The sequence below is a fragment of the Cavia porcellus genome, unplaced genomic scaffold, assembly GCF_034190915.1.
Source record: "Cavia porcellus strain 051 isolate PalLab524CR breed Dunkin Hartley unplaced genomic scaffold, mCavPor4.1 scaffold_11, whole genome shotgun sequence".
In the NCBI taxonomy this organism is placed as follows: domain Eukaryota; kingdom Metazoa; phylum Chordata; class Mammalia; order Rodentia; family Caviidae; genus Cavia; species Cavia porcellus.
Genome location: NW_026947494.1, coordinates 57,889,186 through 57,916,960, shown reverse-complemented (window position 1 = coordinate 57,916,960; position 27,775 = coordinate 57,889,186). Strand labels below are relative to the sequence as shown.

The 27,775-nt window shown below is 44.4% G+C and overlaps 1 protein-coding gene across 11 annotated transcripts in view; it reads left to right on the top strand.

Annotated features, from left to right (window-relative positions):
• Positions 1–27,775, top strand: part of Ocln (occludin) — a 78,160-nt gene that overhangs the window by 25,861 nt on the left and 24,524 nt on the right. For 10 of the 11 annotated variants that reach the window (XM_063257866.1, XM_013146437.3, XM_013146446.3 and 7 more), the window contains 2 exons: positions 2,543–3,215; positions 7,845–8,006. In XM_063257866.1, the coding sequence (XP_063113936.1) occupies positions 2,543–3,215; positions 7,845–8,006 (835 nt within the window). The remainder of the gene's footprint in view (positions 1–2,542; positions 3,216–7,844; positions 8,007–27,775) is intronic. The other variant, XM_013146474.3, reaches the window with a different exon arrangement.

The following is a 27,775-nucleotide window of genomic DNA, read 5'->3' as shown; positions in this document are numbered from 1 at the left end:
GAACTATGTAGCCCGATCTGGCCTCAAACTCATGGCAGTTGTGCCTCAGCCTCCCAAGTGCTGAGATTACAGGCCTGTACCACCACACCTGGCTTAATACAATTAATTTTAGAATACTTTCATTAATCACTCTCACCCCTAGCAGTCACTTCCAAGTCTTCCACTTGTAAACAGCCACCAGTCTACTCTTTGTCTCTGCATTTCTCTGTTCTAGGTATTTCACACAAATGGAGTTGTATAATAAGTGGCCTTTTGTAACTGGCTTCTTCACTTAGCAGAATGTTTTCCATATTGTTAACTTTAAAAGGGTACTTGGGAGTGTATTGGTGAATTCTTAAATTTTATGCTTGTCAAACATTGATTTGGATTTCTTTTAAATAGCTTGTAACTTTAACTTGAGTAATTGTCAGGATTTAATACAGGGAAAAAACTAAATTTCTCTTACTGTATTCTTACCACACAGTTGGTAGAGAATGGCTCTGTGGCCCCTGGTCACCACAGATACATGGGGATTTCTCCTCACTGGCTGTGCATGCTCAGCTCCCAGTGGACTCAGCCAGGCTGTCCTCCAGCTTGGCCCTGGCCCTCTATTTGGGGGGACTGGGGATCTCAGTGGAGGCCAGTCCCAAAGTACTGTCCTCCACTTTGGATACCAGTTTACAAGCACAGGTTTTGCCTGAGCTTTTTTGGCTGTAAATTGGGATTCATATAACCTTTTGTTGGTGTTAAGTGGGTAGAGCAGCTCACAGAACCAAGGGACCCACTGACAATATTGACATTTACCAGTGAATATTAGATAAAAGAGGTACAGGTGTGGAGAGAGGCGTGGCACTGCCATGCCCTGTGGGTGAGCAGCTCTCCAGGAAGCTCCACCTGGTCAGCTGTTTGTGAACCCAGTTTGTTCAGTCTTGTGAACCCAGTGCTTTGCTGGCTTTTATGGAAACTTCATTATGTGGATGTAACTGATTAAATCATTGGCCATTGGTGATTGACTTAACCATTAGCCCCTGTCCACTCCCTGAAATTAGGGCCCAGAAAACCATGATTTACTCTTAACTGAGCAACCCCCGTCCTGAAGCTTTGGGGTTGGTGTCCAGCTCATTAGCATACAAAAAGTTGTGTAGCCCTTGGAAAATCCTAGGATTTCAGTTGTGTGACAGGTTACAGGAATTAAAATCAAATATATATTTCAGTTATACTTGTGGCCTGTCTTCCAGTTATGTAGCCTCCTCAGTTATTGCCTGAACATGATAGGGACACAGTTTATGATAGTGTGGTCCTTAAAATATGTTGGAGAGGCCAGGATTAGCTCAGTGGTAGAGAATTGGCCTAGCATGTGTGGATCGGATTAATCCCCAGGACCACTGGCTGGGGTGGGTGGAGGGGGAACTGGAGAACATCTTAATTTAGTAGTGCTCCATTAACCTAACAATTTTATTGTGCGTTACCTTTGTTAAAAAAAGCATGAACCATAATGCATATGTAGAAAAAGACACAAATAATGATTGATGAATTAAAAGCAGACATCCATACAGTCATTACTTAGGTCACAAAACAACAGAACACCTAGCCTGTCATTGTGGTATACACGCTCTGAGAAGTGGAGACAGGAGAATTGAGAATCTGAACTAGCCTGTACAATTCAGCAAGACCCTGTCTCAAAGTAATAAATAAAAGAGGCTGGGGACATAGCCTAGAACAAAGTCCCTGTATGGGGTTGGGGGAAGACTTTAAAAATACAGAAAATAATTTGGCTTTATAAGATGTAAAAAGGTACTTTTTTTCTTAGTATGTTACTCCCTGGACAGATTAAACTGTGCAGTGGGATTATGGTGGTTTTTTGTTATCCCCATTTCCCAGTATGAGTCATCTCGGTAACTGCAGTAAATAGATGTCACAAGAATAAGTTAATGAAGGTGCCTCTTCAGTAGGAGGCTGTCAGGGATTGTGTATGACCCTGGAGGCCAGTTGTAAGTGTTAAATCTGAATGCATCTATCTTGTGTCACAGAAGCAAAAGGGTTGACACCAGAGATCTCATCTGTATCATCAAAAATCTTAAGGGATTTTGATTTAACTGATAAAGTGTACAACATCTGAAGGTTTTTGTTTTTTTTCTGTACTGGAGATAGAACGTTGACCCTTGCACTTGCTAGGCAAGCATTCGACCACTGTGCTACATACTCAGTCCCATTCCCAGAGTTTTATACTTTTCCAGGTGTCTACTATGGAGCAAATTCTGAGAACCTGTGTTCCATAGTACACTAGAACTGTCATTCTCACGATGCATTTGCAAGCAGAGCAGCATCTTTGTTAACTGGAAACATGTTTTGTCTTAGCCTTGCTGAGCCCACCCTTTAACAAGCTCTTTGGATGATTCCACTGCAGATTTTCCTTATTGTACAGTGTGAGGATACTTTTACTGCCAGTGGCAGTAATAATAGTTTTGTTATGGTTTGTTTGAATGATTACAAGAACTTTATATGTTCTTTCTGCCTGTCACTTAAAAGTGCTAACTTTAACTTGTTTTGATGTGCATTTCAGCAAACCAAATCATTACGCACCAAGCAATGACATATATGGTGGAGAAATGCATGTTCGACCGATGCTGTCTCAGCCAGCATATTCCTTTTACCCAGAAGATGAAATCCTTCATTTCTACAAATGGACCTCTCCCCCAGGAGTGATTCGGATCCTGGCTATGCTCATTATTGTGATGTGCATTTCTGTGTTTGCCTGTGTTGCCTCCACGCTTGCCTGGGACAGAGGCTATGGAACTGGCCTTCTGGGAAGTGGTGTGGGCTACCCTTACGGAGGAAGTAGCTATGGCTATGGCTATGGCTATGGTTATGGCTACGGTTATGGCTATGGAGCAGGCTACACTGATCCAAGAGCGGCCAAAGGCTTCCTGTTGGCCATGGCTGCCTTTTGTTTCATTGCTTCACTGGTGATATTTATTACCAGTGTTATAAGATCTGAATTGTCCAGAACAAGGAGATACTACTTGACTGTAATAATATTGAGTGCCATTTTGGGCATCATGGTGTTTATTGCCACCATTGTCTATATAATGGGTGTCAACCCCACTGCCCAGGCATCTGGATCTATATATGGCTCACCGATATATACCCTCTGTAGCCAGTTCTACACAGCTGCAGGTAGTAGCATCTACGTGGACCAGTATTTGTATCACTACTGTGTGGTGGATCCCCAGGAGGTATGAGTAGTGTTTGTTTTTTTATTTCATTCCCCTCTCCTTATGTCAGAAGCTATCAGTGTGAGATACATAACAGAGTTACTCTAAGAATAATTTGAAAATATTGATACTTTAACAACAACAAAAAAGACCTAAAAAAATTTGATGCCAAGAGCCCATTTCTAGTCAGGTATATATAGCTCAGTGGCTCAGCACCTGCCAGGCAAGCGCAAGGCTGTAAATTCAATCCCTGGTACAAAAAAAAAAACAAAAACCAAAAAACTATTTCTAGTTATATTGGAATCTCAGGGAAGCACTGTGTATCGCTATTAAGATATCATTAAAGGGGGGCTGGGGATTTAGCTCAGCGGCATAAGCGCCTGCCTTGCAAGCAGGCAGTTGTGAGTTCGATCCCTGGTACCGATAAAAAGGAAAAAGACAAAAAAAAAAAAAATCATTAAAGTACCGTAGAATCCTTTAAAGAACAGCTCAGATCTGTCATACGTTCACAGAATTGTACAAATATCATCACAGATAGTTGTAGAATGTAGCCATTTTCCTAACCTTCCCTAGGCAACCACTAATCCTACCTCTCTGGATTTACGTCCTCGGGTATTTTATTGTAATCTCAGAATATGTGGTCTTATATGATTGGCTTTTTTTGCTTACCATAATGTTTTTAAGGTTTATCTATGTTTTAGCTTGTCTGAGTCCTTTTTTTCTTTTTATGATTATCTTCCAGTGAATGTGTATGCCAAATTTTATTGATTTATCAGTGGCTGAACATTGGAGCTGATTCTGTATGACCATTAGAAATAATGTAATTAGTCAGGCATGGTGGCACCCTCCTATAATCCCAGCACTTGGGAGGCTGAGTGAAGCAGGAGAATTGTTTGCGTGTTCAAGAGCAGCCTGGACTACAAAGTGAGCCCAAGGCCAGCCTGAGCTCTGTAGTGAGACCTTGTCTCAAAAAGACCAAAAAAAAAAAAAAAAAGAAGAAAAGAAAGAAAGGAATAATGTAATGATCACTGCTGTACATACAAGTTGTTGTGAACATTGAAGTACATACAAGTTGTTGTAAACATTGAAGTTCAGGTTTTCTTTTGGGGGGAAGGTGGTACTGGGGATTGAACCCAGGACCTGTGCACTGAGCTACATCCCCAGCCTTATTTTTTTTGAGACTAGACCTCCCTAAATTGTCATTGTGCTTTATTTGTTTAACCTTTTAAAGAATTACCGGATTTTTTTTTTTTGTACTGGAGATCAAACTCATAACCTTGCATTTGCCAGGCAGGCACGTATGCAACTGAGCTAAACCCTTGGCTGTCAGACTTTTCTAAAAAGATTGCACATTTAAAATTTTCAGCAGAGAAGTATGCAAATTCCAGTATCTATATTTCTCACCAGCATTTGTTACTCAGTTTGTCTGATTCTGCTTTGCTAAGGGTGTCAAGTACTACTTTATTGTATTTTGACCCCCTAGTGCTGGGGATTGAGCCCAGGACTTCACTGTAATTTTGATTTCCATATCCTTAGTAGATAGTACTGTTGATCATGCACGTACTCAGCATTTTCGTGTACTTATTGGCCATCTCTGTATCATCATTGCTGAAGTGGCCATTTCTTTATTCAGTTTTATTTAAATGAGACTATTTTTAATTCTTTGTATATCTGGAGATAAGCTCTTTTGCACAAAAGGTTTGAGGTTGATGAAGTTTATCTAGTATTTTTTTTTTTGTTTGTACTTTGAAATTATATCTAAGAATGCTTTGGCTAACTCAAAGGCACAAAGTTTTCTGTTTCTTTTCTTTTTTTTTGTTTGAGAGAGAGCCTCACTGTGTTGTCTAACCTGGTTTTGAACTTATGATGATCCTCTTGCCTCAGCCTTCTGAGTGTTGGGATCACAGCTGTACACCACCATCCCTGGCTTCTGTGTTTTTACTAAGAGTTGTATAATTTTAGCTCTTACAGTTAGGCTACTGACTGACTGACCTTCCTTCCTTCCTTCCCTGTGGAACTGAATATTGAACCCAGCTCTGCAGTAAGCAACACCCTTAGCCTTTGGGTCTTTTTGTTTTATTTTTTTTGTGACAAGGCCTTGCTAAGTTGCCTGTGTTAGGCTTGAACTTGCAGTGCTTTTGCCTTAGCCTCCTAGAGTACCATCACACTTGGCTTTATTTCTTTTACTTCTTTATTTTTTTTTAGCCAAGGTCTTACAGTGTAGTTCAGGCTGGCCTTGAACATGTGGCAATGCACCTGCCTCAGCCTCCCAAGTGCTGGGATTACAAGTGTGTGCCACCACACCCCATCCAACTCTTTTGAGGTTGGGTCTTGCTCTGTGGTCCATGCTGGCCTCAAGCTTGAGATCCTTTCCCTCAGCCCTCCAGATGCTACAGCAACAGTTGTGTGTTACCACACTTCTGATTTTTTTTTTTTTTTTTTTGTCTTTTTCATTTTTATCGGTACCGGGGATCGAACTCACGACCGCCTGCTTGCAAGGCAGGTGCTTATGCCGCTGAGCTAAACCCCCAGCCCCCACACTTCTGATGTATTTTGAGTTAATTTTTTGGTAGTGATGTGATGAAGTCCAAAATTCTTTTTTTTTGTCTTTTTTGTTTTTACTGGTACCGGGGATTGAACTCACGACTGCCTGCTTGCAAGGCAGGTGCTTATGCCGCTGAGCTAAATCCCCAGCCCCAGTCCAAAATTCTTTGCATGTGACTATGTAGTTGTCATAGTATTTGTTGAAAGGACTATTTCTGCATTAAACATTCTTTATACCATTGTCAGAATACACACTGTAGGGCTGGGGATTTAGCTCAGCCGCATAAGCACCTGCCTTGCAAGCAGGCGGTCATGAGCTGGATCCCTGGTACCGAGAAAAAAAAAAAAAAAAAAAAAAAAGAATGCAAACTGTAATCCTAGTGCTTGACAGGTTATAGTAGGAGACTCATAAATTTGACGTCAGCTTGAGAGTTACATAGTGAGTTCAGGTGTGACCTAGATTGTATACCAAGACTGTCTCAAAACAAAACCCCTTGTGGGCTGGGGATATGACTTATAATAGCACTTACCTGGTGTGTACAAGTTCCTGGGTTTGATTCCTCAGCACCTCTACCTCTTAAAAAAATTGACCATAAATGTGAGCATTTATTTCTGGACTCTCAATCAATTCCTTTAGTCTATGTTTCTATCTTTATGCACATAGTCTTGCTGACTAACTTTGTAGGAAGTTTTAACATCATGAAGTGGTAGGGTGGTTTGGCTAGATTTTTGGTTTCCTTATTTCCAATATGAATTTTTGGGGCCAGTGTATTTCTGCAAAAAAGCCCCCTAAGATTTTGAAGAGTTACATGGACTCTAGACTAATTTGGGGGCATAGTGACATCTTCACAAATCTTCTATTCCATGAGCACAGGATGTCTCTCCATTTGTGTAGGTCTTCAGTTTCTTTCAGAAGTGTTTTGTAGTTTTCAGAGTGTCTGAATTTTTAAAAGCTATCCAGGGATTCAGATGTGCAGGTAGAGTTAAGAACCTTGCCTTTAGCAACCGTGAGTCACCTAATTACATTAACACCTGAAAGTTTCTGAGTTACTAATCTCTCTCTCTCTCTTTTGACTCAGGAATTCACATTGTTTTACCTGACTGAGTCACTCTTTTGGGGTTAGACTTTCTCCTGTAACTGTCTGTGTTTATTTCAACGACTGTTTTCCCTGCGGGTAGACCTTTCAGAATGTGTGTTGCTGCATTTCAGACATTTCTGTGGTGAATAGGGCTAAGAATTGATACTTCTATCTTACCAAACCCTTATCCCTCCTAATCTTCTGGCTCCTCAAAACATACACTCTTTGAGAAAGGATGTCACTGTGGGTAGCTGGAAAGAGAGCCCCTAGTTAATGTTTGCAAATATCCAGACCTACCTGGTATCTGCCTCAATTTTAAAACCGTCCCAGGCCAGTGTACACTTAATACACTTAGCAGATGCTGCAAAAACCATCCATGGTTGTGAGTTTCCTTGGCATATGCCCTATCTTACAGAAGACTGAAAACAGAAGCCTGGTAGACCAAAGGGTTATTCATTGGTTATAATTCACAGCTTGGTTAGATTTGTGCCTTTATCATTTATGGAAAGACAGATCTTGTATGAAATTTACATTGAGTGTAAAAAGGTTTGCCAAGCATGTGTTTTGAACAAGATTATAAACATGCTTGGGAATTTAAAGGTAATTCTGAGATTAGCATTTTTTTAAAACCCTTTAGAAGTATGCTGTTGATTGAACCTACGGGGTGTTTCATCTGTTCGTAAAAGTGGGGCCCCTGCATGAACTAGCTTCAGAAAGTTTTGTAAGCTGTAAAATGGAGTGATGATAGTACTTAGCTTTAAGCATAATCTAAGGATTAAATTAAGGATTGTGTGCGTGCTTATGTACGCTCTTGTGCAAGTATATGTGCTTTGCTGGCCTTTGCTCAGTTAGTATAGGTTAGATTTTCTGGTATGTCTAAAATGCTACCATTTGTTTCAGTTCTATATCACATAAACCACAGATACTTAATGGCTCCTTAGATGGATAAGGATTTTAACTTGTAGAGGGTAGATTGCAGTGAAGTAAGCAATTAAAATTAATTATGCCAATGTCTTTAATTTTTTAGGCTATTGCCATTGTACTGGGGTTCCTGATTATGTTAGCTTTTGCTTTAATAATTTTCTTTGCTGTGAAAACACGAAGAAAAATGGACCGGTATGATAAGTCTAATATTTTGTGGGATAAGGAACGCATTTATGATGAGCAGCCCCCCAATGTTGAAGAGTGGGTAAGTATTAAAAAAGCTTTCAGTTTTTCATGAAATTCCTGGATTCCTGTATCTCAGTTGTTGTTGCTTTGTTACTTTGTACTCACAATTAATGACTGTGTATGTTGCAAAAGTTGTTTTGCCTTTTACAATGAATTCTAAGAGGATAGGATAGAAGGCAACAGCTGGCTGGCACTCACTCCCTCTCTGTCTCCCTCCCTCCCTCCTTCCTTCCTTCCTTCTCTCTCTCTCTCTCTCCCTCCCTCCCTCCCTCCCTCCCTCCATCTCTCTCTCTGTGTCTCTCTTTCTCCTCTTACCTTCCCTCCCTCCCTCCCTCCCTCCCTCCCTCTCTCTCTTCCTTCCTTCCTTCCTTCCTTCCTTCTTTCTGGAGATAGGATCTCGCTATCCTTCAACTCACTATGTGGCCCAGGATGGTGTCAAACTTAGAGCAGTCCTCCTGTCTCAGCTTTGTGTGTGCTGGGATTACCGGCATGCACCACCACATCCAGCTAGGTTGCCTTTTAAAAAGAGTAAATCTGAACTTTGAAAAGAAAGGCTTCTAGGGAATCATGCAGAAAGAGGTTAGACTTTGCGAAATAAAACAACTGCTTTCTCCCACTCTTGATTTTTCTGCTTATCATCTTGGAGGAAGCACTGTTGTCCATGTTGTCGTGGTTGCGAGAGATGTTTGGGAATCATAGTGGTTGGCAGCTTTTTAACTTTGTTACTCGGATGACACATTGGCAATCCATGGTGACTAATTCTGCACTCAGTTACCAACAGAGTACTTTAATGAGATGGAGTTCTTTAATGAGAAGTTTTGGCTTTGGTTTTGGTATGTAAGGTAACCTTTCTAGGCTTCCTCTATGTTGTCTATGTTGTGATTTGCTGAAAAGCCCAGGCAATTCCTCCAAAAATAACTTACAAATGAGTGCTACTGAATGTTTCTGTTAGGATGCTGTTAGAAGCAGCCTCACAAGCTGCCATTACCAGTTTCTTTGACCAGACTGGTTTCTTGCCATGAAGGTCAGTTGAGTACTGGACACTGGTTCCAGGATAGGTTTGTTCTGGCCATTGGGAGTAGGGTATGGGGAGGCCTAGAGGGACAGCTGCCAGGCAGGTACAGGGCAAAGATACGTGTTATTAATGAAAGCTCCCTTAGCTCTGTGGAGCATCCTAAATGGTTGATTTTTTAGGACATCTAGAAACCCAGATGAAACTATATAAGGAGCAAAAACCCAAAGTTACCTTACGAAAGTAAGAATGGCCGAGGCATGGGAGCCCATACCTGTAATCTCAGCTACTTGAGATGCTGAGGCAGGAAGATCACAAATTGGAGGCACAAATTGGATGAGCAACCCGGGACGTTGTCTCAAAATAAAATAAATAAAAATGGGGTGGTGACATAGATCAGTGATAGGATGCTTACTTAGTGTAAGCAAGACACTAGGTTCAGTCTTCAGTACCTCCACCTCAAAGAAACCAGAAAAGGCTTGGCTTTTGCCACCAAAATGATGGCTACAGTGTCCCTGCCTTTTATTAAATCCTCCTTCTTTGTTCCCATGTGACAGGGTGGTGAACCTTTTAGAGTGTTCAGTGATAATGAAGACACTGGTGCTGCACGCCTGCCACAGGTTCGCCACCACTGCCTGTAGAGTGTGAGGTGTGGGGAGTGTTTGCTTTCCTGCTGTAGCTCCAGGCCAGGCCAGCTGTGTGTGGGAAGGGGCAGTCCATTGTGACTGTGCAGTCAGAGTTTCTGGGTGTGCCTTGATCACTGGCTGCTGGGTTTGTTTACTTAAGGTTTCGACTGCCTTAAATAAAAGTCCACTCAAGGGCAACCCGTTCCAGTGATAACAGCATTTCAAGTGAACTTCAGCCTCTCTACTGATTTTACTGTCCTGGAGGTTTAATCAGAGATTTTGCAAAAGATAGCCATCCTACAGAGGTGGTGGGAATGCTGATGCTGGAGGGACTCACGATGTTTTTTTTTCTTGGTGGTACTAAGGGTTGATCCCAGAGCTTGACTGTTGAGATATCTAACTTGATTTAAATATCATGAATGAAACAATTCTATAGTACTGTATAAATATGTGTAATTTTAATTTTTTTATGTATCAGGTTAAAAGTTAATTTTTTCAAAAGGTAGTATTTCTGTTGAACTTCTTCACTGAATCCCTGAAGCCATGTTCATGGCTTATTTCACATGGACTTCCGTGTAGTGATAAACATTTTCATTGTGTGAAACTTAAAGAATCATCTTTTGAAGATCAGATGTATGACTTCTCCCCAGCTATGTGATACTTAACCACACTGCAAATTCTATTTTTGTTGTTGTTTGTTGTACTAGGAATTGAACCCAGGGACATTCTCCTACTGAGCTACATCCCTGGCCCTAATTTTTTTTTAATTTTGCTGATCTGCAGAGTTTGTAATTCTGCTGCCTCAGCCTCCTATCTAGAATTATAGGCCTGCACGATGTGCCTGGCTAAATTCCTTATTTCTTTTCCTCTTCCTTTAGTTTTTTTTTTTTTTTTTTTCTTTTCTTTTTTTCCTCTTTTTGGTACTGGAAATCAAACTCAGGACCTCACTCTTACTAGGCAGATGCTGTGCCATCCTTCAGTTTCTTAAGAAACTACAATTTGAAAGAAGGGATTTGGAGATTTTTTTTGAGGCAAGGGCTTACTATGTAGTTCAGGCTGGTCTTGAACTCACAGCTATCTCTTGCTTCAGCCTCCTGTATGCTGGGAGTACAGGTGTGCGCCACTATGCCCAGCTTGATTTAGAGATGTTTTAACCATAGGTGTTGCTTTTCTTCTGTTCTCTTCTGATCATATTCAAGTGCGTGTTGCTGAACTGGGTGCCACATTCCTGTTCTTTCCTCAGCTGATCTCAACCCCACGTGTGGGCTGTTCTCTGCCCTTCCAGTAGGGCTTCCCCTGGGGTGCCGTGGGAGAGAAGTGACCTGACCAGACAGTGGGGCTATTGCTGCGAGTTCCTTCTTTGTCCTATTAGAAGTTGGTATCACCTGAGAAGTCTAGCATTAACTTGTGCTGGGTGAGAGTTAAAGTTTGGGTTCTAGCATACTTGAGGCTTTAGCGTCAGTCAGCCTCAATTCTGGAAAGAATTTGAGTTTTACTGACTGGAGAATTAAGAAAAGAGATTCCCCATGTAACCAATAATGGTTGATTGGGAGAAAATAAAGCTTTATACTACAGTTATAAGTAGCTACTCAATAGTAATTTACTCCTCCTTAAAATTTAGAGTAGGTCTAGAAATTTATTATAGTACTATATAAAATCTCGCTGCCTCACTGCTTTCTTGGATTAAACGAGTGTTTTTTTTTTTTGGTTTTTTTTTTTTTTTTTGGTACTGGGGAGTGAACTTACGAATTTGCACTTGGCAGGCAGGCACTTATGTTGCTGAGCTAAATCCCTGGCCCTAATTTTTTTTTTTTTTTGTAATGAACTCATGGCAGTCCTCCTGCCTGGGCTTCCCAAGTGCTGGGGTTACAGGCATGTGCCACCCTGTCTGACTCATTAAGTAAGTTTATCTGCTATTTATATGTATAATCACCTGACTGTGTAATATGTCTATTTTCATTTGGATTCTACATTCATACTGGATTGTTAACATTATGAAAATCAATATTTTTTTGTGCATGTTAGTAAATTTTTTCCCAGGTTACTGTGGTCTCTTACTTTTGTTTACAGTGTTGCTGTTATCCTTTTAAGCCATTTGATTGAAGTATGATTGAAAGTGTTCTCGTTTTTTATGTTCTTAGATTTGGCCTTCCTAGGAAGTCTTATCCACATACCTTTCAAGGTTTAAATGGCACTCTTCTATCATTTGTAGCTGTGTAGTCCAATGAGGACTCTTAACTCAAAATCTTTCTGCCTCAGCCTCCTGAGTGTTGGGACAAGTGTGTCACTGCATCCCTCATAAGAAGGTTTTCGGGAGGCACTGTACCAGTGAGCTACAACCTTGATCAATTTCCTGTTGATAGCTTTTGGTTAATTAAGGGCAGCATTGCTACAAACACTTTCCTACACTAGTGCAAGTTTCTCTTGGATACTTATGTACCGAAGAGTGCAATTCCTACATTGTAGGCTTTGTGAATATACATCTTATAAAGCCAAATTATTTTCTGTAGTTTACCCATCTTCTCTTGCCAGCAACTGTATTGTAGACTTTATAATGTTTGCCATTAAAATGTGAAGTGTATCACTGTTGTCTTGGTTTCTGTTTTTTTTGAGCTTGTCATGTCCAGTGGGTTTTTTTCTCTTGTACTTTTTGGCAATGGTTCAGATGTCAGAACTCAACTGTTGTTTCTCTGCTATCTTTGTAATATTGAGAATTGAGCCCAGGGAGATCCAAGCTTCAATCGATCAGTCCTTTAATTTTTTTTTTAACTATTGAAGGAATTTGGTAGTGTCTTACCATTGAGCTGCATCCCAGTGTTTTTCTTTTCTGGGTTTGTTTGTTTGTTTGTTTGTTTTGGTATAGGGGATTGAACTCACAATCTTGTGCCTGACAGGCAGGCACTGTACTACTGAGCTATATCGCCGGCTCTTCTGTTTTATTTTGAGATAGATAGGATCCAGTCTGCCCTGAACTAGTGCCCTCCTGCCCCAGCCTCTTGACTATTGAATTGTAGGCGTGTGCCACCATGCTAGCCCAGTGTCTCTGTTATCTTGATTCTTATAAGTTTTGAGAGGTAAAGGTCAGCATTTATGAGGCATAAATCTGAGGTCCTAGAGCACTGTCTGTTTTTATAAATGACTCACCACTGAAGATATGAAAAGCCAAGATGTCCTCCCTTGCTCGACTGGAAATAGATGTGTTCCTTCCCTTTCTGTTGTCTTGTATTTAGAGGTGATTTAGTTGCTGAGAGTGAGGTAATCCATCCTTGTGACAGGAGTAAAACCCTAAGCCGGGTGCAGTGAGCCAGCTAGGCTATTGAGAGACTGGAGCAAGAGGCTTGCTTGAACCCAGGAGTTCAAGGCCGGCCTGGGAAACATAGTAAATGCTCATCTCAAAAAAAAAAAAAAAAAAGGAAGGGGGCTGGGGATTTAACTCAGTGCCTTGCAAGCGTATGGTCGTGAGTTCGATCCCTGGTACCAATAAAAAAATACAAAGGCAGCTGTGTGAGTGCGTAGTGCTGCATTCCTGTAATCCCAGAACTCAGAACTCTGGAAGAGGCCGAGGCAGGATGATTGCTGTGAGTTCAGTAGCAACCCGGGCTACATAGTTCAAGGTCAGCCTGCATTACACAGCTAAACCCTGTCTCTAGGAGAAAATACAAGAGACTTAAGAGCCCTCACACACTCTTTTTTTTTTTTTTTTGGTCTTTTTAATACAGAGTCTCACTATGCAGTTGAGACTGGCCTTGAGCTCACTTCGTTAGCCGAGCTGGTCTTGAATTTGCAACAATCTCAGCCAGGGTCTTTTTTTTTTTTTTTTTGGTACCAAGGATCGAACCTCGCGCTTGCAAGGCAGGCACTTATGCCGCTGAGTTAAATCCCTGGCCCTCTCAAACACTCTTTATACTGAGTGAACCTCCTTACTATTGCCCTGGATTATTTTACTACACACTGGCCAGGAAACCCAGCCTGCTGAGTTTGGGCATCAGTGTAGGCAAAGAACACTCTTCCTTGCAGGTTTCAGTTCTCAGATGGACCAGTAGGACTGTTTGTACTTCTTTTTCTTCGTGCTTGACATGTAATGTTGGCCTGCCTACCCCTCACAGAAGCGGTGTACTAGGAAGTGGGAATACCAGGAGGTTTGGATGGAGAGTGCGGATATTGATATAAAAGTACCCAGTTCCAATACTCAATGAAAAGCAGCTTAGTGCCTTCAGCCTTTAGTTTCCTTGTCTATAAAATCAGGCAGTATTGTTTGTGTACCTCTCAAGACTAGCCTAAGATGCATCTGAGCAAATGGATGACACTGGTAAAAGTATTGTTCTCTCTTTACATTGAATATTGATATTGATACAGATATATTGATATTGAAAGGAAAACAGCAGAAAAGAATTTTGATGGTGCATAAATGAGCATTTTCCTAGTTATAGGAGATTACATAAATTAGCTTACATAAAAGGATGCATGCATTTGCAAGATTTTTGGATGCTTATGAAATCCCAGAAAGAGTTGAATGGCTTAGCCTCAGAGAGGACCATGGTTTTGTATTAGGCACCGCTACACTCAGGAACTTAGAGGCCCTTACGATTTGCTCCCTCACCTTGACTTTTCTGCTTGGGGAGGTTTTGTTTTCTTTTTGGGAACATAGGCAGGATGATCAATGCTTCTATTATTTTTCTTTTTATTATTTTGGCTAATGCTTCTAAATTGGCAGCTATCCTCCCGCCTTAGCCTCCACAGTGCTAGGATTACAGGCATGCACACCATACCTGGCTTTGGTGTCTGATTTTGAAGGTTTTACTTTGCCCCAATGCATCTTTATCTGTTCATTTAATATATTACTTTCTGTAAATGGGAAAATAAAAGCTTCATCCAGCCGATACACTGATGCTGTAACAATTAAAGGGCAGACTAAGATGGATGTGGTGTTGGCACATGTCTGTAATCCGAGCACTCTTGGAGCCTGAGGCAAGACAGTTGTGAGTTCCAGCTTAGCCTGGGAAATTTAGTAAGGGACCCTGTCTCAAAGTAAAAAATAAAAATGTGCTGGGGATGTAGCTCAGTGCAAAGACTTTGGCTTCAGTCCCCAGTGCTGCCAATAAACCAAACCAAAACAAAACAAAAAACTAAAAATACAGAGTGGGCCAGCACATAATGTATTCCTACCCAATACTTTAGCTAGAATCGTAATTTTTAGTATTTGTATTGGTGAGCTTGAATAAAGGTGTTATGTGAGAGTCTCTGAAGTGTTAAGTACCTGCATAAAACATTGGGCAACTTCTTCTTAAGCATCCTGCGGTAAAAAGGGCACAGCACATAGGCAGTGCTCGCCCTCTGTTCTTGCTTACAGATGTGTGTAGCAGGCGAGAAGCATGCCTCTGCCTCACTGATGAGAGAGAAGATGCTGATGATCAGCATGGGATGAAGGGCTGGGAATGTAGCTCAGCAGCACAAGCGCCTGCCTGAGTTCAATTCCTGGAACAACAACAACAACAACAACAAAAAAGACATAGGATAAACTTGAACAGCCTCTGTGTTTCTAACCAATACAGGCATCGTTGACTGTCAGCTGGGCCTGAGGCTCTTGGTCTAGAGGAGATTGTACAGTGTCCTATGAAATGAAATGAAATGAAATGAGAAGTGGAAGCCCTTGACATTGAGGCCCACCCTGGTGGAGGCCAGTAGCCCTGGGTGACTGTTCCAGCACCAGTGTGAGCCGAGAGTGGAGGGAGAACGGCTTAGGGCATGGTGGAAGCCAGTGTAGGGCCTGTGCTAGAGCTGGGACTCTAGCTCTGGCTGTGTGAAGGCAGGAATCCATCATTTCCAGCAAAAGGTGTCAAATATTTCTAAACTCAACCGTGTGCATTCGGAATCTTGAGCTCAGTAAGGCACAATTGTCTGCAGCAGAGAGAACAGCTGTTCCTCACTCTGGCTCTCAAGCCCTTGGCCGCAACCAGAATCTCCTGGAGGTTGGTTTCGAATAGGTAGGCTCTGGGCGGGTCTGAGCAGGTACTGTGGGTGCCTTTCCTGGGGGTAAGTGCCGCTGCTTTCTAGTGTCAGCTGCAGCCATCATACCTCAAGCCCAGTCAGTGGGCGCAAGCTCTTTGTGCTCAAGGCACGCCCTGCATCCCACACTGGGGTGAACAGAGGGGGTTCAGAATGCAGGTGACCTCCATCTCAGGCTCTGAGCTCTGAGGCATTGTGTGCCTTCTGCCACACCAGTTAAGGAGCTATGGCTGGAGATGTGTGTATGTTAAGTAGTTCTGCCTTTATTTCCATTTCCACAGCAAGGGACTGCAAATGAGATCACTGATAAAGTCTGAGTAGGTTTCTCTACTCTCTGGGCTCTCAAATCTCCCACGAACCATTGACCCTTGGGAGTTTCAGAATTCATCCTGCCAGTCTGGATTATTGTTTGACTGAGCACCGTGCAGCCAGGGAGGGGATCTGTGTTTGCACAGTGCTCAGGGCCAGCAGAGCAATCTTTATCAATCAGACTTGTTCAGACCTTCAAGGGGGATTAGCACATGTGGGGACATTTACTTTTAAACCATTGAAAGTGGAAAAAACCCTTGGAGAACTTTTCAGATGGAGGTGGTTTCTGGTGTGAGCCAGCACCTGCAGATGTAAAAATACCAGAAAACAAGAAAAACAAGTTGGACCACTTAGTGCTGAGACCATGGTATTGTACCAGGACACTGGCAGGTGGGAAGGCAGTTTGAAAACTGGAGATGATACTTTAGATTAACCTGCTCCTCCCTCCTGGGCGTTTCTCCATTTCCCTTACCAGGCAGGAAAAACCCTTAGGAGGGTGGTGTTCTTGGGCTCCAACCTAAATAAAGGCACCACGTTAGACCAGTGGGGATTTCATGGCACATCTCTTTAGGGTGTACCCAGAAGTTTAGGCGATCCCCTTTGTTTCAGAGAATAGTCAGATATCCAGCAGTTGGTCAGTCCAGTGGCACAGACCGATAATCTCAGGATTCTGGGAAGATGAAGTAGGAAGATTGGGAGTTTGAACCCAAGCTGGCCAGCTCAGCAGTTTAAGTACTGTCTCAAACTTTGAAAAGGCTGGGGCCGCATCTTGTTGCACAGGCGCTGGGTTCAGCCCTGGATACTGCATGCATACATGCAGTCAGTGACCGTGGGCACCTCAGGCTGTGTGGGAGTTTGACTGGTAGACCAGGAGGCACAGCAGTTTGGAGCTTGGCGTACTAGAGTTCAGATTGCACCTCTGCCACTTCACATCTGTGTGACCTTGATCAGGGTTTACTTTATGGCTCCATTTCCTCGTCAGACAATACAGATAGTCCTGTATCATGAGGTGGTGGAGAATAAACAGGATCGATTGGCTGTGCCTGGCACATGACAGATACTGAGCTGATGAACTTTCTTCCCTCAGGGTCACGCTGGATGTGGGCCTGTGCCCTCGGGGTGAAGGCAGCATGGAAAGTGAGGAGGGCAAGAGGGTGGCGTTACTAATTCCAAACAACAGGACGCTGATGAAATGTTTCCCCTTCACTTTGTTTTGGGAGAGAGAAGCTTTTCTCTATATATCCTCTGCCTCTGTACTTCCTTGGTTTGAGGATTGGGCTAGGGAAGATGGCCCACATGACAGCCTCAGTTAGGAAGGGCGGAGGCCCATGAGCATGCCGAGAACACAGAACTGCTCTGAAGTTGCTGTATTTGCCTTCTCGCATTCCACAAGGGTTTACAGTTTTTTTCATCAACTCTATGGAAGACAGGTGTTACCAAGATTTTTTTTTCACACACACATAATCAGAACCCTTCTAATGGGCATAATAATTACATTTTAAGTAAAACTTTGACCTCATCATAATTACTTTTTTTTTTTTTTTTTTGGTATTGGGGATCAAACTCATGACCTTGCACTTGCTAAGCAAGTGTTTGTAGCACTAAGCTACTTCATAATTAGCTTGTGTGTAGCTCTTCTGGAGTCTTTTTTTGTTTTTTGGTACCAGGAATTGAACTCATGACCTTGTGCTTGCCAGGCAGGCACTTATGCCACTGAGCTAAATCCCTGACCCTTCTGGAGGCTTTTTGTTTGTTTGCTTTTCAAGACAGGGTCTCACTATGTAGTTCAGGCTGGCCTTGAACACCCTATGTAGCCTATAGCCTAGGCTGAGCTCAGACTCTAGAGATCCTCCTGTCTCAACCTCCCAAGTGCAGGGATCACAGATATGCACCGCCACACTTGGCTGGAATCTTTTTTTACTTCATTTTTGGGGTTTTTTTGGGGGGAGGGTACTGATAGAGTTATTTCCAAAAGATGAAAAATATTAACAAAAGATGAGAAATATAAAATAAAAAGCGGCCTTTATTCTGAGAACACGGAGAGAGATGACCAGCAACCCCACCGCTGGCGTCCGGCGATCTCTCCGGCGGACACGCGGCGTGGGGGCCTGTAAATAACCTCGGTTTGGGGTGGAACCTAAGGCGGGCATTAGGGATACATAGGTAGCCCATTGGTCCTAGGTTTGGTGCCATATGTAAATTCCCAGGGGCGGGAAGATGGCGTCACAGGTAACTTCCTAGGGGCAGGGCAAGATGGGGCTTCCTGCTTCCGGTTGTGGCTTTCCTGGCTACAGTGTCCTGCCTGGGCCAAAACCTTTCATATCCCGTCTTATGGTTATTATTATGAAAAGGGGCGAAGATTTCTCTCTTTAACTACTTCCTGCTGGCAAAGGGCGCTGTACTGGAACCTAGGGGAGTTGACGGGATGAAGGTTGATGCTCAGGTGGACGCTGGTGCCAGGTGTTTTGGCCAGGACAACTTCACTGGTGAATGCACATATGTCAGACTGGAAAAACAAAGAGACAAGATGTTATGAGGAGACATGGCACTGTCATATTTAAGGACCCAGGTGAGGTAGAAGGAAAGGTGCCTTTGATTTAGACATATCATTCTATCAGGACCATGTTGAGGTAGAAACATTTCCACGGTGAGGCAGAATTCTGAAAATTAAACATGGGGTTAGGAGGAGTGGAGTTATGAGAGGTGATTACTCCCCCATCTGAAAGCATAAAAGTTAAGACGGTAGGTTGGTGAGGCTTGTCTCTGGTATGCATGATGTTGGAGTCTGTAGGCAATACTGTTAAAGAGTCCTGCTGCAAAAATGATCATTAATAGAATGTAAGAAATTAGGAACCAAAGTGGATAACAAAACATGACTTAGCCTGTTAACTGTGGCTGCACGGCCTTTGTGAGACGGAGATGGGTAGGCGACAGAAGATGAGATGACCACTCAGAATGATCAGATTTAGGGCTGGAAGGGCACCTCTTAGCCTGAGTGATGTGAAACCAGGATGGCAGTCTAGCAACTTTGATTTAGGCATGGGTCACTGTAACCTGGTTGTAGTCCTTGGAATGATTTGCTGTAACAGAACTTTAGCAAGTATGAGAAAGGCTTTTATGTATCCTGAAAAAGTATAAACCAAGTGAGAAGACTGGGACCTGCACAAAATAGGCCCTGTTTGTAAATGGCATAGGTTGACCATCAATACCCCCAGAGATTGAGGACTTAATATAGCAGCCTGAATACTCAGGAAGACCTCTGTATATATGGCCTCTATGTCCACAAATATAGAGAATGTCTTACCTGAGACTTTAGTGCGACTTGGAATCTGAGACGGACACCTTAAAGGGGGCTGTTGTTGCCCTGAACTTCCTCAGTCTTCAGCAGCGATTTTCTGTCGGTGACGAATCGCAGTGTCAACATTTCCTGTGAGGGCTATTACTTAGGATGACTTACCCACTCTCTGGTGGCTAGGACAGTCCAGTAGCCCTGGAGTAAGGTCTCAAAGAATGCCAGGAAGGGGCATTTTGGTGCCCAATGTCTTCTGCTGCATTTGAGCGTGGTCCATGGGGAGGCCAGGCAGCTCCACCTTGTGTAGGTTTACCTGTCTCAGAACTCCAAGTGTCACAAGTGTTAAAAATATGAAAAACCATATTAAGATCTCTCTAAGGTTTGAAGGTCAAGTTTTGCCTTTTTGTTTGGGATTTGGACTACAGTAGAATTAAGTAAGCATGCAGGAATTTAATATTGGCATTTTGGATTAAAGAGCAGGCTTTATCTGGATGGCACATTGCTTTTTATAGGGTGACACGTAGAATTAACAAAGCTTTAGTCTGCCAAACAAGGCTTTAATGGAAACGTTTTGCAGTAAAGGTTTAGCAATCTTATGAATAAATCTATCAAAACTGATCTAATACTGTCAAATTCTGAACACATTTACTTTTAAAGTTGTTATTTGCAGTAGTATGAACCAAGACAAATAAAATAAAACTTTGAAGAAAACCCTTGTCTTGAAAGAGAGCTAGTGGTTCCCAGCAAAAAGGAAATTTATAACCTTAGTTGTTAAACAGGAGATTGGTGAAGGCTTTGATTGCTAAACAAGGCTGGTAAAATTATCAGGTGGCCAATAACCTTGATTAAATGGTTTGAGAATTGTAATAAAAAAGCATCTTTTGAGCGGAGCCAAATTGTAAAAAAAAGCATGCCTGAGCAGAGCCGCTGAGCTGCTGTTTTGCGGCGCTCCGGCAGAGCACGCCCAGTAGGTGGGGCAAGCGCTGGGATGTAGCGCGCAGGGGCGGGCTCGGACTGCCCCCGGAAACGTGTAAGGTGACAGCGGCGGCGATGACGACGCACAGGGGAGGGAGGGGCTGGGACGGCGCATGGGGGAGGGGCTGGGAGGCGGCCCGACACAGCGCGCGAAGCTGGAACTGCTCGCAGGGCTCGAGGATTAGAAAGCCAATTTAGGAACACAGCTGGGTTTTGATTAGCTTCCTGGACCTGTTTTAAAAGTTTGTTATAGTTAGTATGCTTGTCTTGCTCTGGCACAGCTACAGGCCCAGAGTCATTATAAACGTCCTTAAAATGTAAATCATAACAATTAGTAATAAATTTAAATTGCTTGATATAATTCTGTGGGTCAACAGAGAGGCTACCTAATTTAAGGGTAATCTGGTATAGATCAGAAAGGGAAAAAGGCACATGGATGTTAACAAGCCCCTTGGGGCCAGCTTGCTCCCGAAGTGGAAGCAGAGCCTGAGGAGAAGATTCCAGAGCAGAGGGCCATTGAGCAGCCATCCTTCCGGTAGGCGCATGTGAGCAATCATCTGTAGAGCGGCTATAGAGCTGCTGCCGGTCACCCTGGGAAACACGAGCAGATGGCGTCTCACTGTGTGCCTTGCAGCTAGAGGACTGCTGTCGGCAGCACAATGAAGCATCATGTGCACTGCAACAGGGCGGCTGTTGTAGTTCACAAGAGGAGCCACAAGGAGACGCCTGTTGACAGTGAAGGCCCTGGAAACATGGCGGCTCCCTGTCACGTGACCCAAAACATGGCGGCGCCTGGGAACATGGCGGCGCCCTGTCACGTGGCCTGAAACATGGTGGCGCCCTGTCGCCATGTGGCCCTCCGGAACATGGCGGCGCCATGCCATGTGGCAGAGGGTTGTAACATGGCGACTGTTCCCTGCGCAAGCTGGAACAATCACGCGACCTGCTGGAAGGACATAGTGACCAAGACCTAGTATGGTGGGTTACAGAATTCTCAGGAGAAGTCGGAGACTGAGAGGAAGCACTAACAGAGGGATCAGAGCCGCGAGAGCCGCTGGGAGAGTTATGGGTCCCAGGAGAAGGCGGGGGAGAGGATGGAACATCGGGAGATAACTGCGACACAGAGGGATTAGAGCTGCTGGGAGAGTTATGGGTCCTGGAAGGCGGAGAGGGAGGCGATCGTACAGTGGGAGGTATCTGCAATGAAGAGGGATTAGAGCTGCTGAGAGAATCAGGCATAGGGGAAGAAGAGAGTGGTCTGGCGGGAGGTAACGGCAGGGAACGAGTTTGGTGGTAGGCAGGCGGCGGCTGGGAAAACGGAGAGCAGGACGGAAAAGTTTGCGGCGCAGTAGACTTAGCTAAAAGTATCTCAGCTGGAGCACAAGACTTAATGAGAGATGGGCGTGTTCTCAGAATAAGAAAGGCTTGGACATAAGGGAGTTCTAATAACTTGTTGCCAGCTTGACAAAAATCGTACAAGTTCCTGAGAATGCAGGGGTCAAATGTTCCTTGCCGAGGCCAAGGCTTGCCGATAAGCGGATAGGTTGGCCAGACCTCCTGGCAGCAAAAAGTTAGTTGTTTAGTTTTTATGGTACCTTTAATTTTTAGAGTACGTAAATTGGAAATTAGGCATTTTAAAGGCGTCTTTTGGGAGTTAGAAAATACGTTCCCCATGACTGATTCAGGCAAGAAAAAAAACCGGAGGTCCAGAAAAAGTCGTCACTTATTTGTGGTACCACGCGGCGACTACGGTTCCAAACCGTAAACTCCAGTCGTCACTGAGAGATTTACGAATGGAGTCTACGTGGGGTCAGTAACAGTTTTGCCCGTGAAAGCGCAAGGCTTTAAGGGAAGTGAGGCATTCTTTCAGTGTGGGCGGTCCCAAAAATCTCTGCTTTGGGCTATCCGAACCCAAAGAACGTGAGAGATTTTGTGGGCGCAGGTTTGCCCAGAAAGAACCCTGCCCTGGGCGGTCCTAAGGACGTGAAAATGCACAGACCCATGCAGACGGGGAGAACATTCCACTGGGGCTGCCCAGTGCGAAAAGTTCCCCGGGGAGTGCTCACCTGAAATCAGTCTGGCCGATGCGGAGTGCAGGCGGCTGGTGACAGGAACGTCTCGGGAGAGGAAAAAGCTCGGGATTAATCCAGGATGTTATCTGATTATCGGTGTGGAAACTCTGGGTATGTGGCCCAAGAGTTAGTTGCCTGCCGATCGAGTCACGGCACCAAATGATAGAGTTATTTCCAAAAGATGAAAAATATTAACAAAAGATGAGAAATATAAAATAAAAAGCGGCCTTTATTCTGAGAACACGGAGAGAGATGACCGGCAACCCCACCGCTGGCGTCCGGCGATCTCTCCGGCGGACACGCGGCGTGGGGGCCTGTAAATAACCTCGGTTTGGGGTGGAACCTAAGGCGGGCATTAGGGATACATAGGTAGCCCATTGGTCCTAGGTTTGGTGCCATATGTAAATTCCCAGGGGCGGGAAGATGGCGTCACAGGTAACTTCCTAGGGGCAGGGCAAGATGGGGCTTCCTGCTTCCGGTTGTGGCTTTCCTGGCTACAGTGTCCTGCCTGGGCCAAAACCTTTCATATCCCGTCTTATGGTTATTATTATGAAAAGGGGCGAAGATTTCTCTCTTTAACTACTTCCTGCTGGCAAAGGGCGCTGTACTGGAACCTAGGGGAGTTGACGGGATGAAGGTTGATGCTCAGGTGGACGCTGGTGCCAGGTGTTTTGGCCAGGACAACTTCACTGGTGAATGCACATATGTCAGACTGGAAAAACAAAGAGACAAGATGTTATGAGGAGACATGGCACTGTCATATTTAAGGACCCAGGTGAGGTAGAAGGAAAGGTGCCTTTGATTTAGACATATCATTCTATCAGGACCATGTTGAGGTAGAAACATTTCCACGGTGAGGCAGAATTCTGAAAATTAAACATGGGGTTAGGAGGAGTGGAGTTATGAGAGGTGATTACTCCCCCATCTGAAAGCATAAAAGTTAAGACGGTAGGTTGGTGAGGCTTGTCTCTGGTATGCATGATGTTGGAGTCTGTAGGCAATACTGTTAAAGAGTCCTGCTGCAAAAATGATCATTAATAGAATGTAAGAAATTAGGAACCAAAGTGGATAACAAAACATGACTTAGCCTGTTAACTGTGGCTGCACGGCCTTTGTGAGACGGAGATGGGTAGGCGACAGAAGATGAGATGACCACTCAGAATGATCAGATTTAGGGCTGGAAGGGCACCTCTTAGCCTGAGTGATGTGAAACCAGGATGGCAGTCTAGCAACTTTGATTTAGGCATGGGTCACTGTAACCTGGTTGTAGTCCTTGGAATGATTTGCTGTAACAGAACTTTAGCAAGTATGAGAAAGGCTTTTATGTATCCTGAAAAAGTATAAACCAAGTGAGAAGACTGGGACCTGCACAAAATAGGCCCTGTTTGTAAATGGCATAGGTTGACCATCAATACCCCCAGAGATTGAGGACTTAATATAGCAGCCTGAATACTCAGGAAGACCTCTGTATATATGGCCTCTATGTCCACAAATATAGAGAATGTCTTACCTGAGACTTTAGTGCGACTTGGAATCTGAGACGGACACCTTAAAGGGGGCTGTTGTTGCCCTGAACTTCCTCAGTCTTCAGCAGCGATTTTCTGTCGGTGACGAATCGCAGTGTCAACATTTCCTGTGAGGGCTATTACTTAGGATGACTTACCCACTCTCTGGTGGCTAGGACAGTCCAGTAGCCCTGGAGTAAGGTCTCAAAGAATGCCAGGAAGGGGCATTTTGGTGCCCAATGTCTTCTGCTGCATTTGAGCGTGGTCCATGGGGAGGCCAGGCAGCTCCACCTTGTGTAGGTTTACCTGTCTCAGAACTCCAAGTGTCACAAGTGTTAAAAATATGAAAAACCATATTAAGATCTCTCTAAGGTTTGAAGGTCAAGTTTTGCCTTTTTGTTTGGGATTTGGACTACAGTAGAATTAAGTAAGCATGCAGGAATTTAATATTGGCATTTTGGATTAAAGAGCAGGCTTTATCTGGATGGCACATTGCTTTTTATAGGGTGACACGTAGAATTAACAAAGCTTTAGTCTGCCAAACAAGGCTTTAATGGAAACGTTTTGCAGTAAAGGTTTAGCAATCTTATGAATAAATCTATCAAAACTGATCTAATACTGTCAAATTCTGAACACATTTACTTTTAAAGTTGTTATTTGCAGTAGTATGAACCAAGACAAATAAAATAAAACTTTGAAGAAAACCCTTGTCTTGAAAGAGAGCTAGTGGTTCCCAGCAAAAAGGAAATTTATAACCTTAGTTGTTAAACAGGAGATTGGTGAAGGCTTTGATTGCTAAACAAGGCTGGTAAAATTATCAGGTGGCCAATAACCTTGATTAAATGGTTTGAGAATTGTAATAAAAAAGCATCTTTTGAGCGGAGCCAAATTGTAAAAAAAAGCATGCCTGAGCAGAGCCGCTGAGCTGCTGTTTTGCGGCGCTCCGGCAGAGCACGCCCAGTAGGTGGGGCAAGCGCTGGGATGTAGCGCGCAGGGGCGGGCTCGGACTGCCCCCGGAAACGTGTAAGGTGACAGCGGCGGCGATGACGACGCACAGGGGAGGGAGGGGCTGGGACGGCGCATGGGGGAGGGGCTGGGAGGCGGCCCGACACAGCGCGCGAAGCTGGAACTGCTCGCAGGGCTCGAGGATTAGAAAGCCAATTTAGGAACACAGCTGGGTTTTGATTAGCTTCCTGGACCTGTTTTAAAAGTTTGTTATAGTTAGTATGCTTGTCTTGCTCTGGCACAGCTACAGGCCCAGAGTCATTATAAACGTCCTTAAAATGTAAATCATAACAATTAGTAATAAATTTAAATTGCTTGATATAATTCTGTGGGTCAACAGAGAGGCTACCTAATTTAAGGGTAATCTGGTATAGATCAGAAAGGGAAAAAGGCACATGGATGTTAACAAGCCCCTTGGGGCCAGCTTGCTCCCGAAGTGGAAGCAGAGCCTGAGGAGAAGATTCCAGAGCAGAGGGCCATTGAGCAGCCATCCTTCCGGTAGGCGCATGTGAGCAATCATCTGTAGAGCGGCTATAGAGCTGCTGCCGGTCACCCTGGGAAACACGAGCAGATGGCGTCTCACTGTGTGCCTTGCAGCTAGAGGACTGCTGTCGGCAGCACAATGAAGCATCATGTGCACTGCAACAGGGCGGCTGTTGTAGTTCACAAGAGGAGCCACAAGGAGACGCCTGTTGACAGTGAAGGCCCTGGAAACATGGCGGCTCCCTGTCACGTGACCCAAAACATGGCGGCGCCTGGGAACATGGCGGCGCCCTGTCACGTGGCCTGAAACATGGTGGCGCCCTGTCGCCATGTGGCCCTCCGGAACATGGCGGCGCCATGCCATGTGGCAGAGGGTTGTAACATGGCGACTGTTCCCTGCGCAAGCTGGAACAATCACGCGACCTGCTGGAAGGACATAGTGACCAAGACCTAGTATGGTGGGTTACAGAATTCTCAGGAGAAGTCGGAGACTGAGAGGAAGCACTAACAGAGGGATCAGAGCCGCGAGAGCCGCTGGGAGAGTTATGGGTCCCAGGAGAAGGCGGGGGAGAGGATGGAACATCGGGAGATAACTGCGACACAGAGGGATTAGAGCTGCTGGGAGAGTTATGGGTCCTGGAAGGCGGAGAGGGAGGCGATCGTACAGTGGGAGGTATCTGCAATGAAGAGGGATTAGAGCTGCTGAGAGAATCAGGCATAGGGGAAGAAGAGAGTGGTCTGGCGGGAGGTAACGGCAGGGAACGAGTTTGGTGGTAGGCAGGCGGCGGCTGGGAAAACGGAGAGCAGGACGGAAAAGTTTGCGGCGCAGTAGACTTAGCTAAAAGTATCTCAGCTGGAGCACAAGACTTAATGAGAGATGGGCGTGTTCTCAGAATAAGAAAGGCTTGGACATAAGGGAGTTCTAATAACTTGTTGCCAGCTTGACAAAAATCGTACAAGTTCCTGAGAATGCAGGGGTCAAATGTTCCTTGCCGAGGCCAAGGCTTGCCGATAAGCGGATAGGTTGGCCAGACCTCCTGGCAGCAAAAAGTTAGTTGTTTAGTTTTTATGGTACCTTTAATTTTTAGAGTACGTAAATTGGAAATTAGGCATTTTAAAGGCGTCTTTTGGGAGTTAGAAAATACGTTCCCCATGACTGATTCAGGCAAGAAAAAAAACCGGAGGTCCAGAAAAAGTCGTCACTTATTTGTGGTACCACGCGGCGACTACGGTTCCAAACCGTAAACTCCAGTCGTCACTGAGAGATTTACGAATGGAGTCTACGTGGGGTCAGTAACAGTTTTGCCCGTGAAAGCGCAAGGCTTTAAGGGAAGTGAGGCATTCTTTCAGTGTGGGCGGTCCCAAAAATCTCTGCTTTGGGCTATCCGAACCCAAAGAACGTGAGAGATTTTGTGGGCGCAGGTTTGCCCAGAAAGAACCCTGCCCTGGGCGGTCCTAAGGACGTGAAAATGCACAGACCCATGCAGACGGGGAGAACATTCCACTGGGGCTGCCCAGTGCGAAAAGTTCCCCGGGGAGTGCTCACCTGAAATCAGTCTGGCCGATGCGGAGTGCAGGCGGCTGGTGACAGGAACGTCTCGGGAGAGGAAAAAGCTCGGGATTAATCCAGGATGTTATCTGATTATCGGTGTGGAAACTCTGGGTATGTGGCCCAAGAGTTAGTTGCCTGCCGATCGAGTCACGGCACCAAATGATAGAGTTATTTCCAAAAGATGAAAAATATTAACAAAAGATGAGAAATATAAAATAAAAAGCGGCCTTTATTCTGAGAACACGGAGAGAGATGACCGGCAACCCCACCGCTGGCGTCCGGCGATCTCTCCGGCGGACACGCGGCGTGGGGGCCTGTAAATAACCTCGGTTTGGGGTGGAACCTAAGGCGGGCATTAGGGATACATAGGTAGCCCATTGGTCCTAGGTTTGGTGCCATATGTAAATTCCCAGGGGCGGGAAGATGGCGTCACAGGTAACTTCCTAGGGGCAGGGCAAGATGGGGCTTCCTGCTTCCGGTTGTGGCTTTCCTGGCTACAGTGTCCTGCCTGGGCCAAAACCTTTCATATCCCGTCTTATGGTTATTATTATGAAAAGGGGCGAAGATTTCTCTCTTTAACTACTTCCTGCTGGCAAAGGGCGCTGTACTGGAACCTAGGGGAGTTGACGGGATGAAGGTTGATGCTCAGGTGGACGCTGGTGCCAGGTGTTTTGGCCAGGACAACTTCACTGGTGAATGCACATATGTCAGACTGGAAAAACAAAGAGACAAGATGTTATGAGGAGACATGGCACTGTCATATTTAAGGACCCAGGTGAGGTAGAAGGAAAGGTGCCTTTGATTTAGACATATCATTCTATCAGGACCATGTTGAGGTAGAAACATTTCCACGGTGAGGCAGAATTCTGAAAATTAAACATGGGGTTAGGAGGAGTGGAGTTATGAGAGGTGATTACTCCCCCATCTGAAAGCATAAAAGTTAAGACGGTA